We start from the raw sequence: 17,932 nt of genomic DNA on the forward strand, positions 1-17,932 counted from the left end.
TCAAAGACAGCATCTCTGCTTACTGGCATCTCACAAGTGGTAGGATTATAACATCTATAATCTTTCTACTCCATAGCATGACCAATAAAGATGCATTTCTCTACCTTTGGTCCCAACGTTACTCTTACATCAGACACATACACATATGCAATACACCTAGACACTTTTAAGTGAGACAGATCTGATTTTATGTATGCAAACTTCTATCATGGCATCATACCATGAACAGCTACAGTGGGTGTCCTAGTCATAATGTACATAGCAGTTGCTATTGCTTCTGCCTAAAAATAGTCATCAAGGCACATGCCACTTTTGCAATGTGTCTATTTTTTCTCTTGAATATAAATTGTCTCTTGATTACGTGCTTTCTGAAGAAATTACTAAACTCATTGGAGAAATATTATCCCCCCCCACAATCTGATCTCAAGCATTTTATTTGCATGACTTTTTCCTTCTCGACCAAGCCTTTAAATCTCTGAAAGTGAGAAAACAACTCATTTTCCTCCTTCATGAGATAAAACCCATACTTTCCTAGTGTGGTCTCATCAAAATGAATGTAACATAATACCTACAACCTACAATTGTTACAGTCTTGGTCGGTCCCCATACATTTGAATGTATAACATCTAATGGCCTTGCACTAACATGCTTTTCATGTACGAAAGCATGTTTGGCATGCTTACCAAGCTGGCATGCTTCATATATTTTATGCATACCACACATGCACCTCCAAGCGTACAAATCCTCAATCAGAGATATGTAGCTCTTGGAGCTACCCCACGAGGGGGTTATTAAGAGACTAAGGTTATGTAGAAGGGGAAGAGAAGGGTGTGAGTGTGAATGGACTTAAGGTCCACTTGCTCACCTATTTAAAGGTGGAGCTATGAGGCATTTTGTATGTGAGCAAGGCCTAGTTGTATTCATAAACAACTTAATAAGCAAGATATTGTTCTTGTATTTTTTGAGTCTCTCCTCTCCACACACTTGATCTAGCATGAGCACCACGTTTTCTCAATAGGGGTGTTGTACCTAAACCAAAAAGGGAAGGGATGATGATCCTCTTACCCATGTAACGCTTCCTTCCTTGCTTGTTCTTGCCTCTTGCTTGCCTCCCGAGCTCTCCCACAAACCGGAGCTCTGATACCATAAAGACAATGTGAGGGAGGGAGAGAGAGCTTGAGTTTCTTGCAAGCACACACACACAAGAGTGCAAGACATGAGAGAGAGATGGATGGCTAAATTTTCTTCTATCTTCTTCTATTCTCTAAAACCATATGACTAAAAGATAAGAGTATATACATAAAGGGAAAGTAATCTCCTCCTACAATAACATAAAATGGTTGGTCCATAATGTGTACCTAACTATATGAGCCAGCGCTATAACTATAGTACTCCAAAGTGGTTGTCACACAGCCTGTCATCCATTGGTGGCATATCAACAATAATCTCACCAACCATGCCATTGGCATAAGTGCGAAAGCTATCACACCCAAGCGGGTCATCAATGTCTGTCGTAGCACTAGTTGAGCTCGATAACTTAACAAGCTCGAAATCATGTTAATCGGAGTGGTTGAAGCAAGCTGATGAGGCCGACCTTGTCATCATCGTGGGACTTGTTGTGACCATTTTACCATGCATGGATTGGCTAGTCCCTTGGCCCATCCTTGGATACATACATAGGCAAGGTGTCCAAGGCTTACTTTAGAAGAGCTTACTCTATTGCCACTTAATCCTTGGGCATTTTACCCCTTTTTCATTACCAATTACATTTTATTAAGGTTTGCATGCGTGTTAGATCCTACAGCCACTTAATCCTGTTCATTAATTAGTGCCCACCACAAGCGAGCACTAACTAATGAATAACCTAGGGTTCCCTAGCAGCCACAAGCACCCAACCTACCCCTCCGTCTTAGTTGTACGTCCCTGTCTCTACATCGACAACACCTCCGCTCCTCACATCAGACCTCACCTACCTCTCCGTCTCTACTTCAACAACTCCTCCTCTCCCTTAGACCTCACCTCCCGCCATGCGTCGTCAGGCCACATGCCTCCCATTGCCCTCAAACATGCCTCCCCCTTCCTTCCACACCTTACCCCAGCAACCTTCCAACATCGCCTCATACCCACGAAGACTCGAGAGAGATAGACACTAGCAAACCCAAACAGACGACAGACCAATGAACAAAGAGAAGGAGCCAATGCCCGAGAAAAAAATATCCCACCGACCATAATCCCCCAGAAAGATCCCCCTCCACATGTAGAAAGATCCGTCTCCACGTGTCTACAAGCGCCAAGCTCTCATTTAACTAAGCTTCTTTCACTGTTAAATCTTGCTATAGCTAAGGTTGTTTCTCTTCAACAAATTAATTAATACCTGTGAAAATTGGGCAACCATATTCCTTGGGCTTTTTACTGTTTTTCATTAGTAGTCACATTTTATTAAGATTTTCATGTGTTAGATCCTATGACCTAAATGACTTTGATTGACTCTTAGCTTGCATTGTTGAGAGTAGAGACACCCGTGACCCAACCTAAGGCCTAATAAGTGTTTGAAGAAAATTAGAGCTTGCAAGTGGCTTACATTTGACAAGTGCATGACATTGCACATAAGATCTGAGAGTGACTTGACCCTGAACCTACATGGGGCATGTCTTTGGACAAAGGCTCACAAAATGCTGCAAGTGGGTGGGTTGTGTGATACAATTTGACATCGACTTGATTTTATTACAGCAACAAAGCCCACAAAAGATTTCTAGTCGCACTTGCCACTAGTGCTAGGATTTGAAGGTTACAGTACCCTTCCAAGGAGGTCAAAACCTTCACAAGAAGGGTGAAAACACAATTACCCTTCAAAAGAACAGAAAGGTTTTGGGAAATTTAGTTATATGTCCTTCCAATCTCTTCATAAAGAAAAGCTAGGTAAAGAAAAGCCCTTCATAAGAAAAAATAACTTGGTTGAAGTTGCCACACTTTACTTTTATATGTATGCCTACCGTAATAAAAAGTACAAAGTTACGGTACGAAAAAGGACGTCGTTGCTGCGCAGTTGGCCTTGGCCAATCCAAGGCTGGAAGTTTGAAGGTTATACTCAACCCAATAGTTTTGCTGCTGGTAATTGCCTATAGTGTTCATCATGGAGGTGGAGCTTGCAAAGGCCAAGCACATGAGAATCTCATCACCATCCACAGCAGCAGCGTACAGTATACTCTCAGGCCCTAGCTCCAGCTCCGCCATGCCCACAAAGTGAAAGGTTATCGTGGGCATCTTAGGAAGCTCGCTTGCTGTCGTTGGTATCTTGTAACACAGATCAGACCCTGCCCCTTTTGATGCAAATGGATGTAAATGCGCAGTCTCCTTCACTAGCACACCCAACACTTCCCTATACACAGACTTCACCAACTGTGTCAGTGCTGTCCCAGAATCAAATATTGTCCCCCCCATCCCCAGCTCAGAAGCCTTCAAGGCATAATTCGGAACCTTAATCATGCTCTTCCCCACACTAATCCCTTGTAGCCCTACATAATAGTATAAATCACCCAATGGACCATACGGTGGCAGCAAAGGTGTGTAGCTGAGCTTCTTGGGCAGCTTGTAATCACCGAATTCAATGATGCCTGATGAGTTTACGTTTTTGAACCTGTCCGGGAGGCAGTAAGCAAACTTGTTGGGAAGCTTAGGGTGCCCAGTAAGAAGTTGAGATGTGAAAGAGAAAGGGCCAGCGTTGAGGCCGATGATGCCAGATGTGGGAGCAGGGACAGCGTCTAGGTCTGTCACGGCACAACCAAAGACAAAGGGCTTGGTAAAGTGTTTCCCAAAGTTCAAAGAATCGATGGATATGTAGCCTGCATCCATAGAGCCATCACCATACTGCAATTGAAAGATGCAGAAGCCTGTGGAGGAGTTGCTGCTGCAACCCCCTGCGAAGCCCAAGCTCCGAGCGCAAAGAGGGGAAGAGCATGAGACTTTCTCATAAGAGGAGGATTTGTCGAAGGCAAAAAGAGGCCCAGTGTCGGTGCATACTTTGCAAGGTGAGCACTGAGACCATGTGAGCTCACTGCCTGTGTCTAGTGTAAAAATGAGGTTCTGAGGGGGGTTCCCCACTGGGAGAGTGAGGTAGAAGTCCCCTACACTCTCATTGAGATAAGAAAACCTGCCCACCACTGCTCCTCCACCATTGCCTCTACTACCTTGTCTCCTCCTTCTTTCCTGCCTTTCAATCCTCCCCCTCATCGCCCTCCCTGAGGCCACAAACTCTCTCAATGGCATTCCTTGTGGCAAGTCACTAGGGTCAGCCTCTTGGCTTCTCACCAAGGAGCTTTCTGCATCTCTATGTGTCAAAGAGAAGCTCACAGATGATGATGATGATGATGATGATGATAGTGAAGAAGAAGAAGAAGGTGGTGGCAAGCGTAGCAAAATCAAGGCAAATACCACCACAAGTGCATGCACCAGAGCCATGGAGACCTTCTTTACCATGGCTACTGCGTAGAGAGAGCGAGCGAGAGAGAGAGAGAGAGAGAGAGAGAGAGAGCTACTCTACGAGCAAAGGACACTGAAGTAATCCAATGCAGATATCTACACTCATCTTGAGAAGAGAGAGAGAGTGCAAGCGGAAGTATGAGGTGCCCCAAAGTGCAATGGAAACTTCAATGAAAATGCAAACACACTCCATCTTCTTTATATACATTATATAAAAGGAAGAGTTTCACGAAAATAGTGAATTTGGAGGTTTGGGAAGTATATCGGAGGTTAGAGAAGGGATAGGCTCCTATTACTCTAGGAATTTGAAAAAATATCAAGCTGGGAATTATAAATGTGTGGAGCTGCACGGGTAAGCCCACTATGTTTATAAAGCTTGGTGCAAAATGGCTATGACAAATGCCAGAGCAAAATCAAACCCATGCGTCCCCCACCCATGGTCCACAAGGTGACTCCACTGAGTACTCCTTTTGCTTAACCATTGTCAAGTTCCCTCTCCCAGGCCCCACCATGGTTAAAAATCTCCTATAGCTCGTGCAACTCATGATGATGAAAACTTGCGACCAACCCATTGGACCAAGGAAAAGGACGTGGGTATCAAAATGCCACCTTTAGATTAATGTTGGGCTTCTCATTTTCTAATATTTAGGTTTGACACAAGAACATTAATATGTCATTATCATCTTCTATCTTGTAGACAATGCTAACTAGTTATCAAAGAAGAAACAAAAGTGTTGTTATCACTAACATAAGTTTTGTATTTCTTTCTCATAGTAAGGAATTGACGCTTAATAAAAATCTCAAAAATTTTAACCTTTTCTCCAAAGAATGTGATAAAGTTGTCCCACACTTCTTTGTCCATCTTGTTGAGGTACATGCATCATTGTTGTGGGCACAACATTATTGCGATTGCAACATGGACTTTATTTGCACATACATCAATTCCTACTCAAAAGTAAGAAGGTTATCCAAGATACTAGCACTCTTTTGCATAAGAGAAGAGAACATAATTTGGAGCTTAATTAATCATTCTTTATTCATTAATTCACCCATTAGTAGTTCATTTCTTAATCTAATTATGTGCTTAATTATGTGAATTAATTAATTATTAATGATTAATTAGGATCCCTTAATTAATCCAAAAGAGAATATTAATTAAGCACATCTTTGGATAGGATTAATTAGTGATTAGATTAACTAGTGATTAGATGAATATCTTAATTAATTAATTAGTGATTATATTAATCTCTAATCACTTTTTTCCACAACTCATTTAGTAGTGGCTAATGTGTATTCAATATGAATATGCTCTGTGAGTTTGCTAAAAACCCCTTTTGGGTGGCATTTATGTCATGTGTAAGATGTGTGTAGTAAGAGGTTCTCATAATGTTTTGACTTTTGCCTCCTACTTGCCTATTTTGGAAAACCTTTTACACTCCCTCATTTGAAATTTATAATCACCCCCTCCACACAAATCAGGCTCCACTTACTTATTTTAGAAAACCTCTTACACTCTCTAATTTAAAATTCAAAGTTTTGATTTTTGCCTCCCACTTACCTTTTTGGGAAAACCTCATACACTCCCTAATTTGAAATTCAAAATCACCCCCTCCACACAAAATGAGCTTAGGAAAATAAATCATGCCGACGGTGGCATGAAAAACCAAGGTTATTCACATGTAGAAAACTCAGTTTTTTATGACTGTGTGAAAAACTCAAAAAAGGAGATAATCACACCGAGAATAGTGTGAAAAAGCAAAGAAATTCATGCCAAAATAAATTTCACAAAAATCACTATGTGATTTGAGGAATTACCTCATTAGGTCTAAAAAAATCTTATTATGAAAATCTCATCCTCAAATTTTCAAAAAAAATAGCATGAAAAACCAGTCTAGTTTCTTACAATCATTGCAAATTTCTTGAGGAGTTAACACTGAAAAAAATCAAAATTTAGGATTGACAAGGTGATCAAATGATAGAGACTAACTGTTAAAATCTATTAGTAGTGATTTTGAACTTTAAAAATCAAATGTTTTTGCATAAAAAACTAGAGTTTTTCACAAAAGCACTAAATTTCTTAAGAAATTCATGGTAAAAAAAAAACATTTTTTGAGGTTGCTAAGGTGACCACATGATTTGGATAGACTATTAGAAATCATTGAAAGTGATTTTAAATCCAAAATTTGAAAAAAATGGCATGAAATCAAGATATATCCAAACTCTTTAGATATTTCCTTGAGTAGACCAAGCCGATTTACATGGTTTTGACCTCCGACAAACAACCACAAAAGTCGACCCAAAAATTGAGGTAGAAAGATCATACTAAAACAGATAAAAATAGGCTTGTGGATCCCTTTTGAACTATCTTTTTTGAGAGACCAAATGAATGAGTTTTTAATAGGGTCAGGGGAGCAAAGTTATAGTATTCCAAGAATACTACAACTCTTTCAAAGAATTTATTTCCAAATTTTGTCCATCACACATTCCCGGAGGATTCACTTATGGTATCATGTAAGTGTAAGGGAGGGGGGTTTTGGGAAGGGAGGGCTTAATCTTATAAGTTAGGAGGTGAGGGGGATTTATGGTGGCAAGGTGGGGGGGGGGGGGGGGGATGGGGGACAAGGAATCAGGAAAAATGAAAGTAGGGGTTTCGTTTCTTCTTGTAGCTTATAATATGTAATCTAGTGGTGTAGTTTGAAAACTTGATTAGTTTACTACTCTTTTAAGTTATCCACACATGGAACAATTTTTGGAGAGTACATGTAGGTCTTTGTGCTTCTAGCACTTACATCCATGCTACTTAGGCTGCAACTTGTCACATGTATAACATCAATATCTGCTATTTTATTTTTAAACCTTAAATAGGGGGTACTTGAATTTCATAATTGGGACTCATGCTTAGAAAGGGGTATATATTATTTTTTAGAGAAACTTAAATAAGGGGTTTTTTATGAGTTTCATGCACGTAGGCGATGTCCCCTTTCTATGGAAAATGAATTCCCCAAGAACACATTCAAAAAAGGGCTTCAAAACCTCAAAAAATCAGTTTTTACTTTTTTCAAAAAAGGTGTGGTAGTAAGCCAAAGAAAAAATAAGCACACAACAAGAACCCTCTCTAAAAATGGAGAAGCCTCTAGAACCTACTTATACTATGAATGGAAAATCCGGGCCTTCCCCATACCATCGTACCCAAACATGCTCCGATGGGGACCAAACTTTGCAAGCATGTGGGGGGGACCCACCCCCACATGCTTGCAAAGTTTGGTCACAATCGAAGCATGTTTGGATTGGTAATTAGCGCCCAGTGGGTGCAGATTTTTCAAGTCTCTTGGTGCTAGATACACCTTCGGTGTTGAAAGTGACCATTAGTTTGTTCAAATCTAAAAGAGAAAAAAATAGGAATACTTTTGTAATCTGCAATACTAAAGTCGATAATGTGAGTTTTATTGTTTTAAAGAGAATGTGGGGGAGAGTTTCAAACCCTAGCAAGCAAACACACACACACACGAGAGAGATGGATAGCTAAATTTTCTTCTATCTTCTTCTTTACTCAACCAACATAACATAAAGATAAGAGTATACACTATATGGGTTAGTACTCAACTACTACAACATACAAGGGTCAGCCCATAATGTGAACCCGACTAAATGAGCTGGTGCTATAACTATGCCAACATAACATAAAGATAAGAGTATACACTATATGGGTTAGTACTCAACTACTACAACATACAAGGGTCAGCCCATAATGTGAAGCCGACTAAATGAGCTGGTGCTATAACTATGCCAGTCTCTAGTAATCCAAAATGACTGTCACACAACCTGTCATCCCGCTGGCCGCATATCACCCATAATCTCACCAACCATGCCAGTGGTGTAGATGCGGAAGCTATCACGTAGGCAGGTCATCAATGTCCATCCTCGTAGCACTAGTTGAGCTCAATATCTCAACACTCCCCCTCGAGCACAACTCCACACATTGCACTCCAAGTAAGCTCCTAAACCTGTGGAGCTTCTCTGTGCCCAATGCCTTCGTGAAGATGTCAGCCACCTTAGAACCTTCTCCCTCACAAAGTGATAATGCACCTCAATGTGCTTCATTCTAGCATGATATACTAGGTTACTGGCCAACTTTATACTGCTCATCTTGTCACAATATATGATAACTGTCCTATCCACGGGCTCTCCCATGTCACCAAGTAGCTTCTAAAACCAAGCTACCTTACAAGTTGCCATAGCAGCACCCCTATACTCTGCCTTTGTACTCGATAAGGCAACTGTTAATCCAATTCTAGAATTAACAAGAGCTATCGCATTATCTTACATCAAGGAGTCATGGTAGATACATCGAAGGGTCATACATTCAAGATATAAAGCAATAGTGTCCAAAGCTATAACTTGGACGGGTGCCCGTAATGGTGTGACATAGTATTTATGGCGATTCTCGCTTCAAGAGTGTGTGGTAGAGCAAGTTAGGATGAAGTCCTAAGTGATGTACTTCATGGATATATTATGAGAGTAGTCATTGTAAAAACATTAGGCCTCTTATAAGCCTAAAGTGCCCAACCGGCCACAGTTTAAGTGAGTGTGAACACTTACGGCCATGTATATAAGTCAATTTCTCTCATAATAGAACATACTCTCCCATATTGTGCAATTGAGTCTTTCTCTTGCTAATCTCTCTTCCTATTGCATGCTAGTGAGTGTGTGTGAGTGAAGTGAGGTGAGAGGAGGGACGAGGACCCGTAGTGCAATGTGGCGGTGTGACAATGCTCGGGGGGAGACCTCAAGGGTTACGAGCTCGGCCATTGGAAAGATCCTCATGAACAGTGCGGTTCACTAGGTAAGCTCTTTTGGATGTGTTTCAAGGAGGTTTAGGGTGAGCCATAACATTTTGGCACTGTTGCCCGGGAGCCATCCCTTGGCTTTTTCCATCATTTTGCCTTTAATCTACGCATAACCCATTGTCCATTATCTTGATAAATGGTTTTCCATGAAAAAGATGTGGATTTGATGGAGATTTGTGTGAGATTTGTGAGAATGTTTTTTGCTTAATTTTTGGATTAATTTGTTATTTTTGTTTTTGTTTTTATGGTTTTTCATGTTCTTAGGGCTTGCAAATAGTTTGTACTAGGCTTTGTTTGCATCCATTGCATCAAACAATGCAAGCGAATGCATTTCTTAGTGAATGTTAGCTCTCTTTAGTTGAAACATAGATCTAAGATCATTAATTTTAGTTTAGTTGTGTGTTTTTGGTTGAAATTGTTTGGATTAGAGTGTTAGCAAGCATTAGTAGTAGCTTAATCTTTCAAAAAAATTCTTAAAACCATAAAAAAACCCTTGAAATTGACTAATTTCTCTTAATGCATTGGTTTTTGTCATTAAGAATGATTAATCTTGACTTGATCAAGAGGCTAAAAATTTAGAAAATGTGTTAATTGGGGTTTAAATTGATCATATGAGTAGTGGAATTTGGGATTTTTGAGTATTTTGAGAGCATCTAGATACATCAAAACACCTAATCACATCAATGTTTTGATCAATTGGAGAAATTTGACTCTCTTTTCTTAATTTTACCTTAAAGAGGAGACTATAATTAAGAGTCTAATTAATATTCTAATTTAGATTAATTTACACAATTATTGATGCACAAAGATTAGTTTTTCCTTGCTCTATCCAATGGTATGCTCAATTGTTTGAATTAATTAGGAATTAGTGGTTAATTAGAGTCCTTGATTAGTGTAAAAAAGAAAAAAATTAGTGAAAGGATTAATCTTGAATTAACTCTTAATCACTTTTTTACATAACTCATTAAGGCTTATGAGCATTCAATGAGAGATGCTCATGAGTTATTAATTTGTCCATTTTGGGAGTCATTTATGAAGGGTGTAAGGTGTGTCAGAAAAAGGTTGACTTTTTTTATTCCACTTACCTTTTTTGGGAAAATGCCCATATCCCTTTCATTTTAAATTCAAAAAATATTCCCCCCCCCCAAAAAAGAAAAATTCGTATTTTCCAGTAGGTTTCAAAAAAAATTAAAAATCCCACGTGAACGGAAATCCGACATGAATGCCAAAATCACGTGAACGGAAATCCAACGTGAATGGCAAAATGACGTGAACGAAAAAATGACATGCGAAAAATCACGTGAATCAAAAAATGACATGAACGGAAAAATCACATGAACGAAAAAATAACGTGAACGGAAAAATGACGTGAACGAAAATCCAATGTGAACAGAAATTCGACATGAAAAAAAAATTGAAATTTACTTTCCACGTGAAGTCCGGTTCACACGTGAGTGTGAAATAGCAATTCACGAGAAAATAAATAAATCAAATCAAATCAAAATTTAATTTCCACGTGAAGTCCATCCGGTTCACGTGTGAAAACCGTTTCACGACGTGAAACACTAGTTCATGCGATAAAAAATTATATATATATATATATATCGAATTTAATTTTTCGTGTAAAGTCCAGCGTGAAAACTATTTCACGACGTGAAACACTAGAGTTTCACGTGGGAGAGAGAAAAAAAATGGAATTTAGTTTTTCGTGAAATCCGGCGTGAAACACTGGTTTCACGGGGAAGAAAAAAAGACTTTGGAAAACACCCCTGTTTGGAGGCCAATATCTCCTAAACCGTATATCCGATGAAGGCGCTCTAGGGCTCATCGGAAATCTGACATCGAGTTCTTTCACTTTGGATTGTCATCCGAAGTCAAAATCGATCGTTTTGGCCTCCGACCAGCAGCCTCAAAATTTGACCCGAAAATCGAGGCCAAAAAAAGCCCAAAAACCATGAAAAATCGTAAAAAAACAGCGCAAAAACGACGACGAGTCATGTTCGAGCTACTTTTTGAGGGTCTAGACGACAAAATCATGGATTCAAGGAAACAAAGTTGTAGTACTCCAAAAATACTACAACTCCCTCATACAGAGTTTTTTAAAATTCCTTTGAACACCCTCCAAAACGTGCTGTGAAACAGAGAAAAAATTCTTGAATTTTTTTTTCGTCTTGAGACAGTGATGGAAAATAGGTTTTAGGACCTCCTCTTCCATCTGGGAAGTTCCTAGCATACGCTTTTTTCGAAAAAATATTTCTTGAGGTTCCTAGCATACGCTTTTTTCGAAAAAATATTTCTTTGAGGTCGTTCACGTGCATATAGTACCTAAGCTAATTAGGACAAACGGACACCCGTTTGATCCAACGAAGAGTACGCCAAGCCTCTTGAGGCTGTCAGGCTGTGGGAAAGTATTTTAAAAAAACTGTGATTGCTCATTAAGGAGCATTTAGGCACTCTGATATGACCACGATAGAGGAATTGCTAGGGATCACACACAAGGACTCAACCAATGGCTGACATCTTCGAGCCATTGAGATCATGCTACGAGGTGTTCCTCATCTAGGGATCATGCTAGAAGATGATCATGCTAGAAGATGCTAGAAGATGATCATGCTACAAGGTGTTCCTTATCTAAACCAAGTAAAGCACTGGTAAAATAAAGATCGATCTCGGAATTGACATTCCCAAAATTTTATGCAGCCTTGCTTAAAACATTACAGCAAACATCTATAAGACAGGATGAAAACCTTCAAAACCAAACATCCTTAATGTCTCTAATAGTGAGGAACGAAATGCCTTGTGTTGAATGCAATCAATACGACCATCCCAATCCTCATTGTGCATACAAGGCACCTGTTCTTCTATACTGCATATGTTGTAAAAGCTTTGACCATATACTAAAAAATGTCTCGCTTCATCTACGATGGACTCAAAACCTCCCGTGCACCAAACAGAAACAGTCCAAGGGGTACACACTGCTTAGGGAGCAATTAATCAGACACTTTAGTGTTTCTATTGTCGTGGACCTCACAAGGTGGCAGACTGCACAGTTTGGAATACTTCCATACCCATAGTCCCTGACACCTTGCGACCAATGTGTAAACGATGTGGCAACGATTACATGTTCCAAGATTGCCCAAGACGAGTTGCTTCAATGCAACTTGTCTCACAAAATACAACTCTTAACATCTTAAGTGTACAAAACAGGCAATTGTCCATGGTGCCCTTGAATGTGCTTACACGCTTACAAAACAGGAAATTGTCCACGGTGCCCTTGAATGTGCTTACACGCTTACAAGCCAAGGCACGAGAAACAGTCAAAAGAAATGTAAAAGACAACACCTCAACCATGGGTAGAAGAACATGCTTCAAAACAGAACCCAAAAGAGAAAACAAAACCTTCTAAAACCAAGAAAAACAAAGGACAAGAATTTATCGAAACCAAGGTTGAGTTAAAAGACAGGGAACATGTCTTGATGATTTGTTGGGCATGTATATTGGGAGAAAACCATGTCTTGATGATTTGTTGGGCATGTACGTTGGGAGAAAACCATGCACAAAGAAATGGCTACATTGGATGAAAATAAGACATGTGAATTGGTGCCTTTACCTGAGGGTAAAAAGGCTATTGGATGTAAGTGGATCTACAAAGTGAATCACAACTCAGATGGAAGCATTAGCAAAACTACAAGGCGATATTGATTGCCAAAGGTTATTCTTAGACCTATTACATGTATTATGAGGAGACATTTAGCCCCGTTGCCAAGATGGCAGACCGAGAGAGCCATTATTGTAGTGGCTATATCAAAAGGCTTGGTTTTACATCAGATGGATGTAAGGAATACATTCTTGCATGGTGAATTGCAAAAAGAAGTATATTTGAAATAGCCACTCAGTTAAGAGAATTTGAGTCACCCACAGGCCATAGATGGCTACAATAGAGAAAACATAGAGGGTTGGACCAAGTCCAGGGTTGGCAAAGAAAAAAGCAAGTGAAGATACATTATCAAAGCTTCTAAAATCCACATCGCACCTTCAAATTCACCTCTATAGTAAATTCACTCCTCTTCACCTCATCGACCCCGTAGTTTTCAGCTACTACACCCCTATTTTATTTTAAATAGCATTTAAAAAATTATTGTTAACTCATGTGCAAAGTGATTTGCAAGCTTCATAGGCAATGAATGCCGGCCTCTTCATGAACAATTTCCCTCTCAAATCAACCCTCTTGCTTCATCAACAATGCCAACGCCTTTAAATCTTTTTTAGGCAGTGCAAAAGCAAAAAATTGAAGCATATTGGTCGTGGAAGTATTAACACTCAGCCTTGATCTATTCAAAGCAAGGTGATCCTCTTCCCACATTCAACACTTGGTATCTGTTTTCTCAACCCAATCGTGCTTTGCATTGTGAAAATGAGGTAACCAAGTTTCCAAATTCAAAATGAACTCTTCTTCAAATGATGATTTTTATATAAACACTGCCCATGGCTTCACAAATTCTCCACTTCTTGAGCCCACACTTGATCCAATACTTTCTTTGATCCAAGATCAACTCCAAGAAGAGCAACAACTCTGCATACACACATAATCCTTATTGGAGTATGAGCAGCATGCGTGGGCTAATGATTCTCTAGAAGATTATCGTCTTACCAAGATTCACAAAGCAGTTTTTGAAGACCAAAGCACACAAAAGGTATCAAAGATAAGTTATCACGCAAAAGTATCCACCTCAAAGACCACCATACAAACCTCAACACCCATACGTGTGACAGAGGATACCAAAACCCAAAAGAAAATTCGATCTCGTCACATGGGTAAACATAATGAAAAACTAACAAACTAAAGAAAGTGAGAGAATGAAACAAGTTCTAGTACATCACTAAGTGAGGATGAAACAAGTTCTTGCTCTTCGCTCAATACACCACTTAGACCAAGCAAGAAACTAGAACCCACCCAACCACCCCAAATGGATAATAATGATCACATGACATATGCGAAACGCAAAAAGCAAGCTCAAGAGAGCATGCTTAGCTTGGTTAAATGTCTTACAGGGTCACCGGTTGTGATTGAACCTCATAATGCCAAACCTAAAACAACAACCAAGATACAAAGCCTAGAGGATTACTGCTTTCCCTTTCAAGAGGGAGACATACTCTCTACAGAAGAGTCATTTGAAACAGACTGTACAAACTATAGGCTTGAGAAAGGACGTAAAGAATTTGATAATTCCCTTACAAGATTAAAACAGTCTTTGCTCTCCTCATTCGGAGGAATGCTCTTCTCTAATAATAAAGCCAACATCACATCAACACTTGCACGTTTAATGGCTCAACCTAAGTTATACAACGACATAACGAACTACATAAAACATGAATGTCAGGATTCACAAGTTTCCAAATAGCCCTCATTAAGGATTGTCAGAGGGCCAAGTGTGCCATTGTACGCATTAGGTGCTCTTGAAAAAGCTGAGACCCAAAAAGAGGATGAAAGTGAATGGGAATATGAAACAGACACAGGATCTGAAGCTGAAACAATAACCAAAACACCCATGGTTCCTTTGGAAGATATGGTTGGATTTCCCTACAGGCAATGATGTTCAGCGCAAACACGCATTGATTAGCCCTCGATCAAGTCATAACATCATGACAATAGACACTTGGGTGTCATTGGGACAACCTAAACTCACCTCGACAAGCAATAGCCTTACAAAAGGAACCAATGAACAAAACATTGAAGTTCCAAGTTACTTTAGATACACTACTGGAATAATCGATGGCGATACGCATTCCCAGAGGAGTGACAAGAGCATTGTTATTTTGTTCTTGTTGTGCTCTTAAGTCTTTGTATTTGATCTTGAATTTGGTACTGAAATGATGTCAAGGCAGTAGGGAAAAATGTTGATTGTTTGCTTGAACAGACAAGCTCTTGTGTTGGTGTTGAATGCACGAGAGTAGTTAAGTGATTTGCTTGATGTTGCTTGGGCCTCCATTTTTATCGAACTTTAGGTGAAGTAGTTAGGGTTGAAGTTGGTGGTGAGGTTTTCTTCACACTGTTCGATTTTGGCAACCATATGATGGAATTACCATTATAGTATTTTTGTTGTTGAAGCACATGCATAGGCACCCATCTTTGATGAACACTGTAATTTGGTTGCCGATGTGCTTGGTGTTGAGGCTTTCTTCTTTGTGCAAGCTTAGGGGACTTTGTGATGTTGCGCGTTTGGGGACCTAAGCTTTGGTATTTCTTTGGTAGTACCCTTGTGCTTGCAGCAATTTTTTGGTACCCCACACTTGTTGCATTGGTGAAGTTCTTTGAGGAACTCGCATAGGCTTTTGTGGACGGTGTTGTGGAGTCCTCTTTTTCTTCCTTGGCTTTTGAGTGCTTCGTTGAGGAAAAGGTTTTGACTGTCGAGGCACCCAAATTTGATTGGCATCTTCATAGTAGCCTTGAGCTACAAGTAGCTGCTTCTCCACCCACATTTTGATACTATTAAGATATCGTGATTGTGGGAATCTTGGTAGAGTTTTCTTTTGGGTTGGTGTGGAAGGTTTGGGGCCCTTCATGACTTGGGTTGGCACTAAGGCTATAGGTTTGAGACTCATTGGCATTGTTGATGATGAGGTTAGAGTCTCTTGTGGAGCCTCATCATGGATGAAGCCGTATCACACAATAGCCACTATGTATTTGTTAATCTTATTGCTTACTATTCTTTTGGCTAAATTAATATAGCACTTTCTCCATGAGTACATATCCATACTCATGCATTGGAGAACATTTGCACCAAAGCCTCACCATCGACAACTTCCAGGTACATCTCTAAATGCGGAGGCCATGGTGGGCGAAAGCCTGGTCCATGGTACAAACCATCGCCTGGAATTTTCTTTCAAATTATAAACCTCTCCAAACGATACCACCATCTTCACAAATCAATGATCTTCAATCCTTAGTGAAGATATATGTATTAGCCTCGCAAGTCGACCGTAATTCTTTCAATCCTCACCAAAACAAGTGGCTACTTCAACAACACAGAGCAATTCAATAAGAGTATATATGACTCAATTCTTGTACTTCATGAAAGTTTGCTTCTAAGAGCACTTAATTATGCATAAAAACATAAAAAGCACATGGGTAGAAGAAGACAGGATCAAGTCCTACTCAACAACATTTGACAAGAATCCTGCCACACAAAGGGACATCATCACAAGCCAATTACTTCAAATGCTAAATGTCACTTCCATGAATCAAATGAGGAATTGAGAATCACCATCTCATTCTGATGATTAAGTCTACGTTCCTCCGGATCCTTCTCTCTCTTCTCTCCCATTATTAACATCTCTTAGTGTCCCCACTAACAAAAATCACATGTAACTTTGCTGATGATTGCCAAAAACAAAGTGAGAGAGAGAGAAAAAAAGGACTCACACAAATATAAAAACGCAATCATTTGCAAAAGCCCCCCACCCTGTTAGGAATTCCCAATACACCACTAACCTCTTCATTCATTAACTAGCTTTTCTTATTTCCTCTTCGGAGGAACAAAGACCATTGAACGTCATTCAACATCAAAGCCATCGACGACAAAGTTTATTCATTCTCCCCGCACAAAAGGTCTTCAACGCGATCACGCGGACGCGATCGTCATCAGGAAGGGAGGAATGTTAATCCAATTCTAGGATTAACAAGAGCTACCGCCATTATCTTACATCAAGGAGTCATGGTAGATACACCAAAGGGTCATACATTCAAGATATAAAGCAATAGTGTCCACAACTTGGACGAGCGCCCATAATGGTGTGACGGAGTATTTATGATGATTCCTACATCAAGAGCGTGTGGTAGCAAGTTAGGATGAAGTCCTAAGTGATGTACTTCATGGATATATTATGAGAGTAGTCATTGTAATAGCATTGTAATAGGATGAAGTCCTAAGTGATGTACTTCATGGATATATTATGAGAGTAGTCATTGTAATAGCATTAGGCCTCTTATGAGCCTAAAGTGCCCGGTCGGCCATAGTTTAAGTGAGTGTGAACACTTATGGCCATGTATATAAGTCAATTTCTCTCATAATAGAATATACTGTCTGATTGTGCAATTGAGTCTTGCTAATCCTCTTGTGAATCTCTCTCCCTATTGCATGCTAGTGAGTATGTGTGAGTGAAGTGAGGTGAGAGGAAGGACGAGGACCCGTAGTGCAACACGGCGGTGTGACAATGCTCGCGGGAGATGTGGTGGAATTGCTTCTCAAGGAGTTGTAGAGCTTGGAGACCTCAAGGGTTACGAGCTCGGCCATTGGAAAGATCCCCGCGCGAGCGACAGTTGCGGTTCACCAAGTAAGCTCTTTTTGGATGTGTTTCAAGGAGGGTTAGGGTGAGCCATAACAACAACTCTTGGTTGCTTCTTTCACTGCTCCAACTCACGGCAGCACTCCCAAATGAGAACATAAATCCACCGGTAGATCTCATGTCTACAATACTACCAGCCCAATCAGCATCTGTGTACCCATGCAGCTGTATCTCTGTATACCAGCCTCATAGAAAAGTCTATAATAAACTGTGAACTTTATGTACCCAAGGATCCATCTAGCTGCATCCAAGTGTGGCTT

General features: G+C 39.9%; 1 protein-coding gene across 1 annotated transcript; it reads right to left on the reverse strand.

Annotated features, from left to right (window-relative positions):
• Positions 1-2,690: 2,690 nt before the first annotated feature.
• Positions 2,691-4,813, reverse strand: LOC147627837 (aspartyl protease family protein 2-like). Its single transcript, XM_086814810.1, has one exon. It carries the CDS (start codon positions 4,474-4,476, stop codon positions 3,013-3,015), a length of 1,464 nt encoding a protein of 487 aa, XP_086670936.1. The 5' UTR covers positions 4,477-4,813; the 3' UTR covers positions 2,691-3,012.
• Positions 4,814-17,932: the final 13,119 nt, after the last annotated feature.

Source organism: Cibotium barometz, chromosome 20 (genome assembly GCF_041138505.1).
Source record: "Cibotium barometz isolate CiBa-2024 chromosome 20, ASM4113850v1, whole genome shotgun sequence".
Taxonomy (NCBI): Eukaryota; Viridiplantae; Streptophyta; class Polypodiopsida; order Cyatheales; family Cibotiaceae; genus Cibotium; species Cibotium barometz.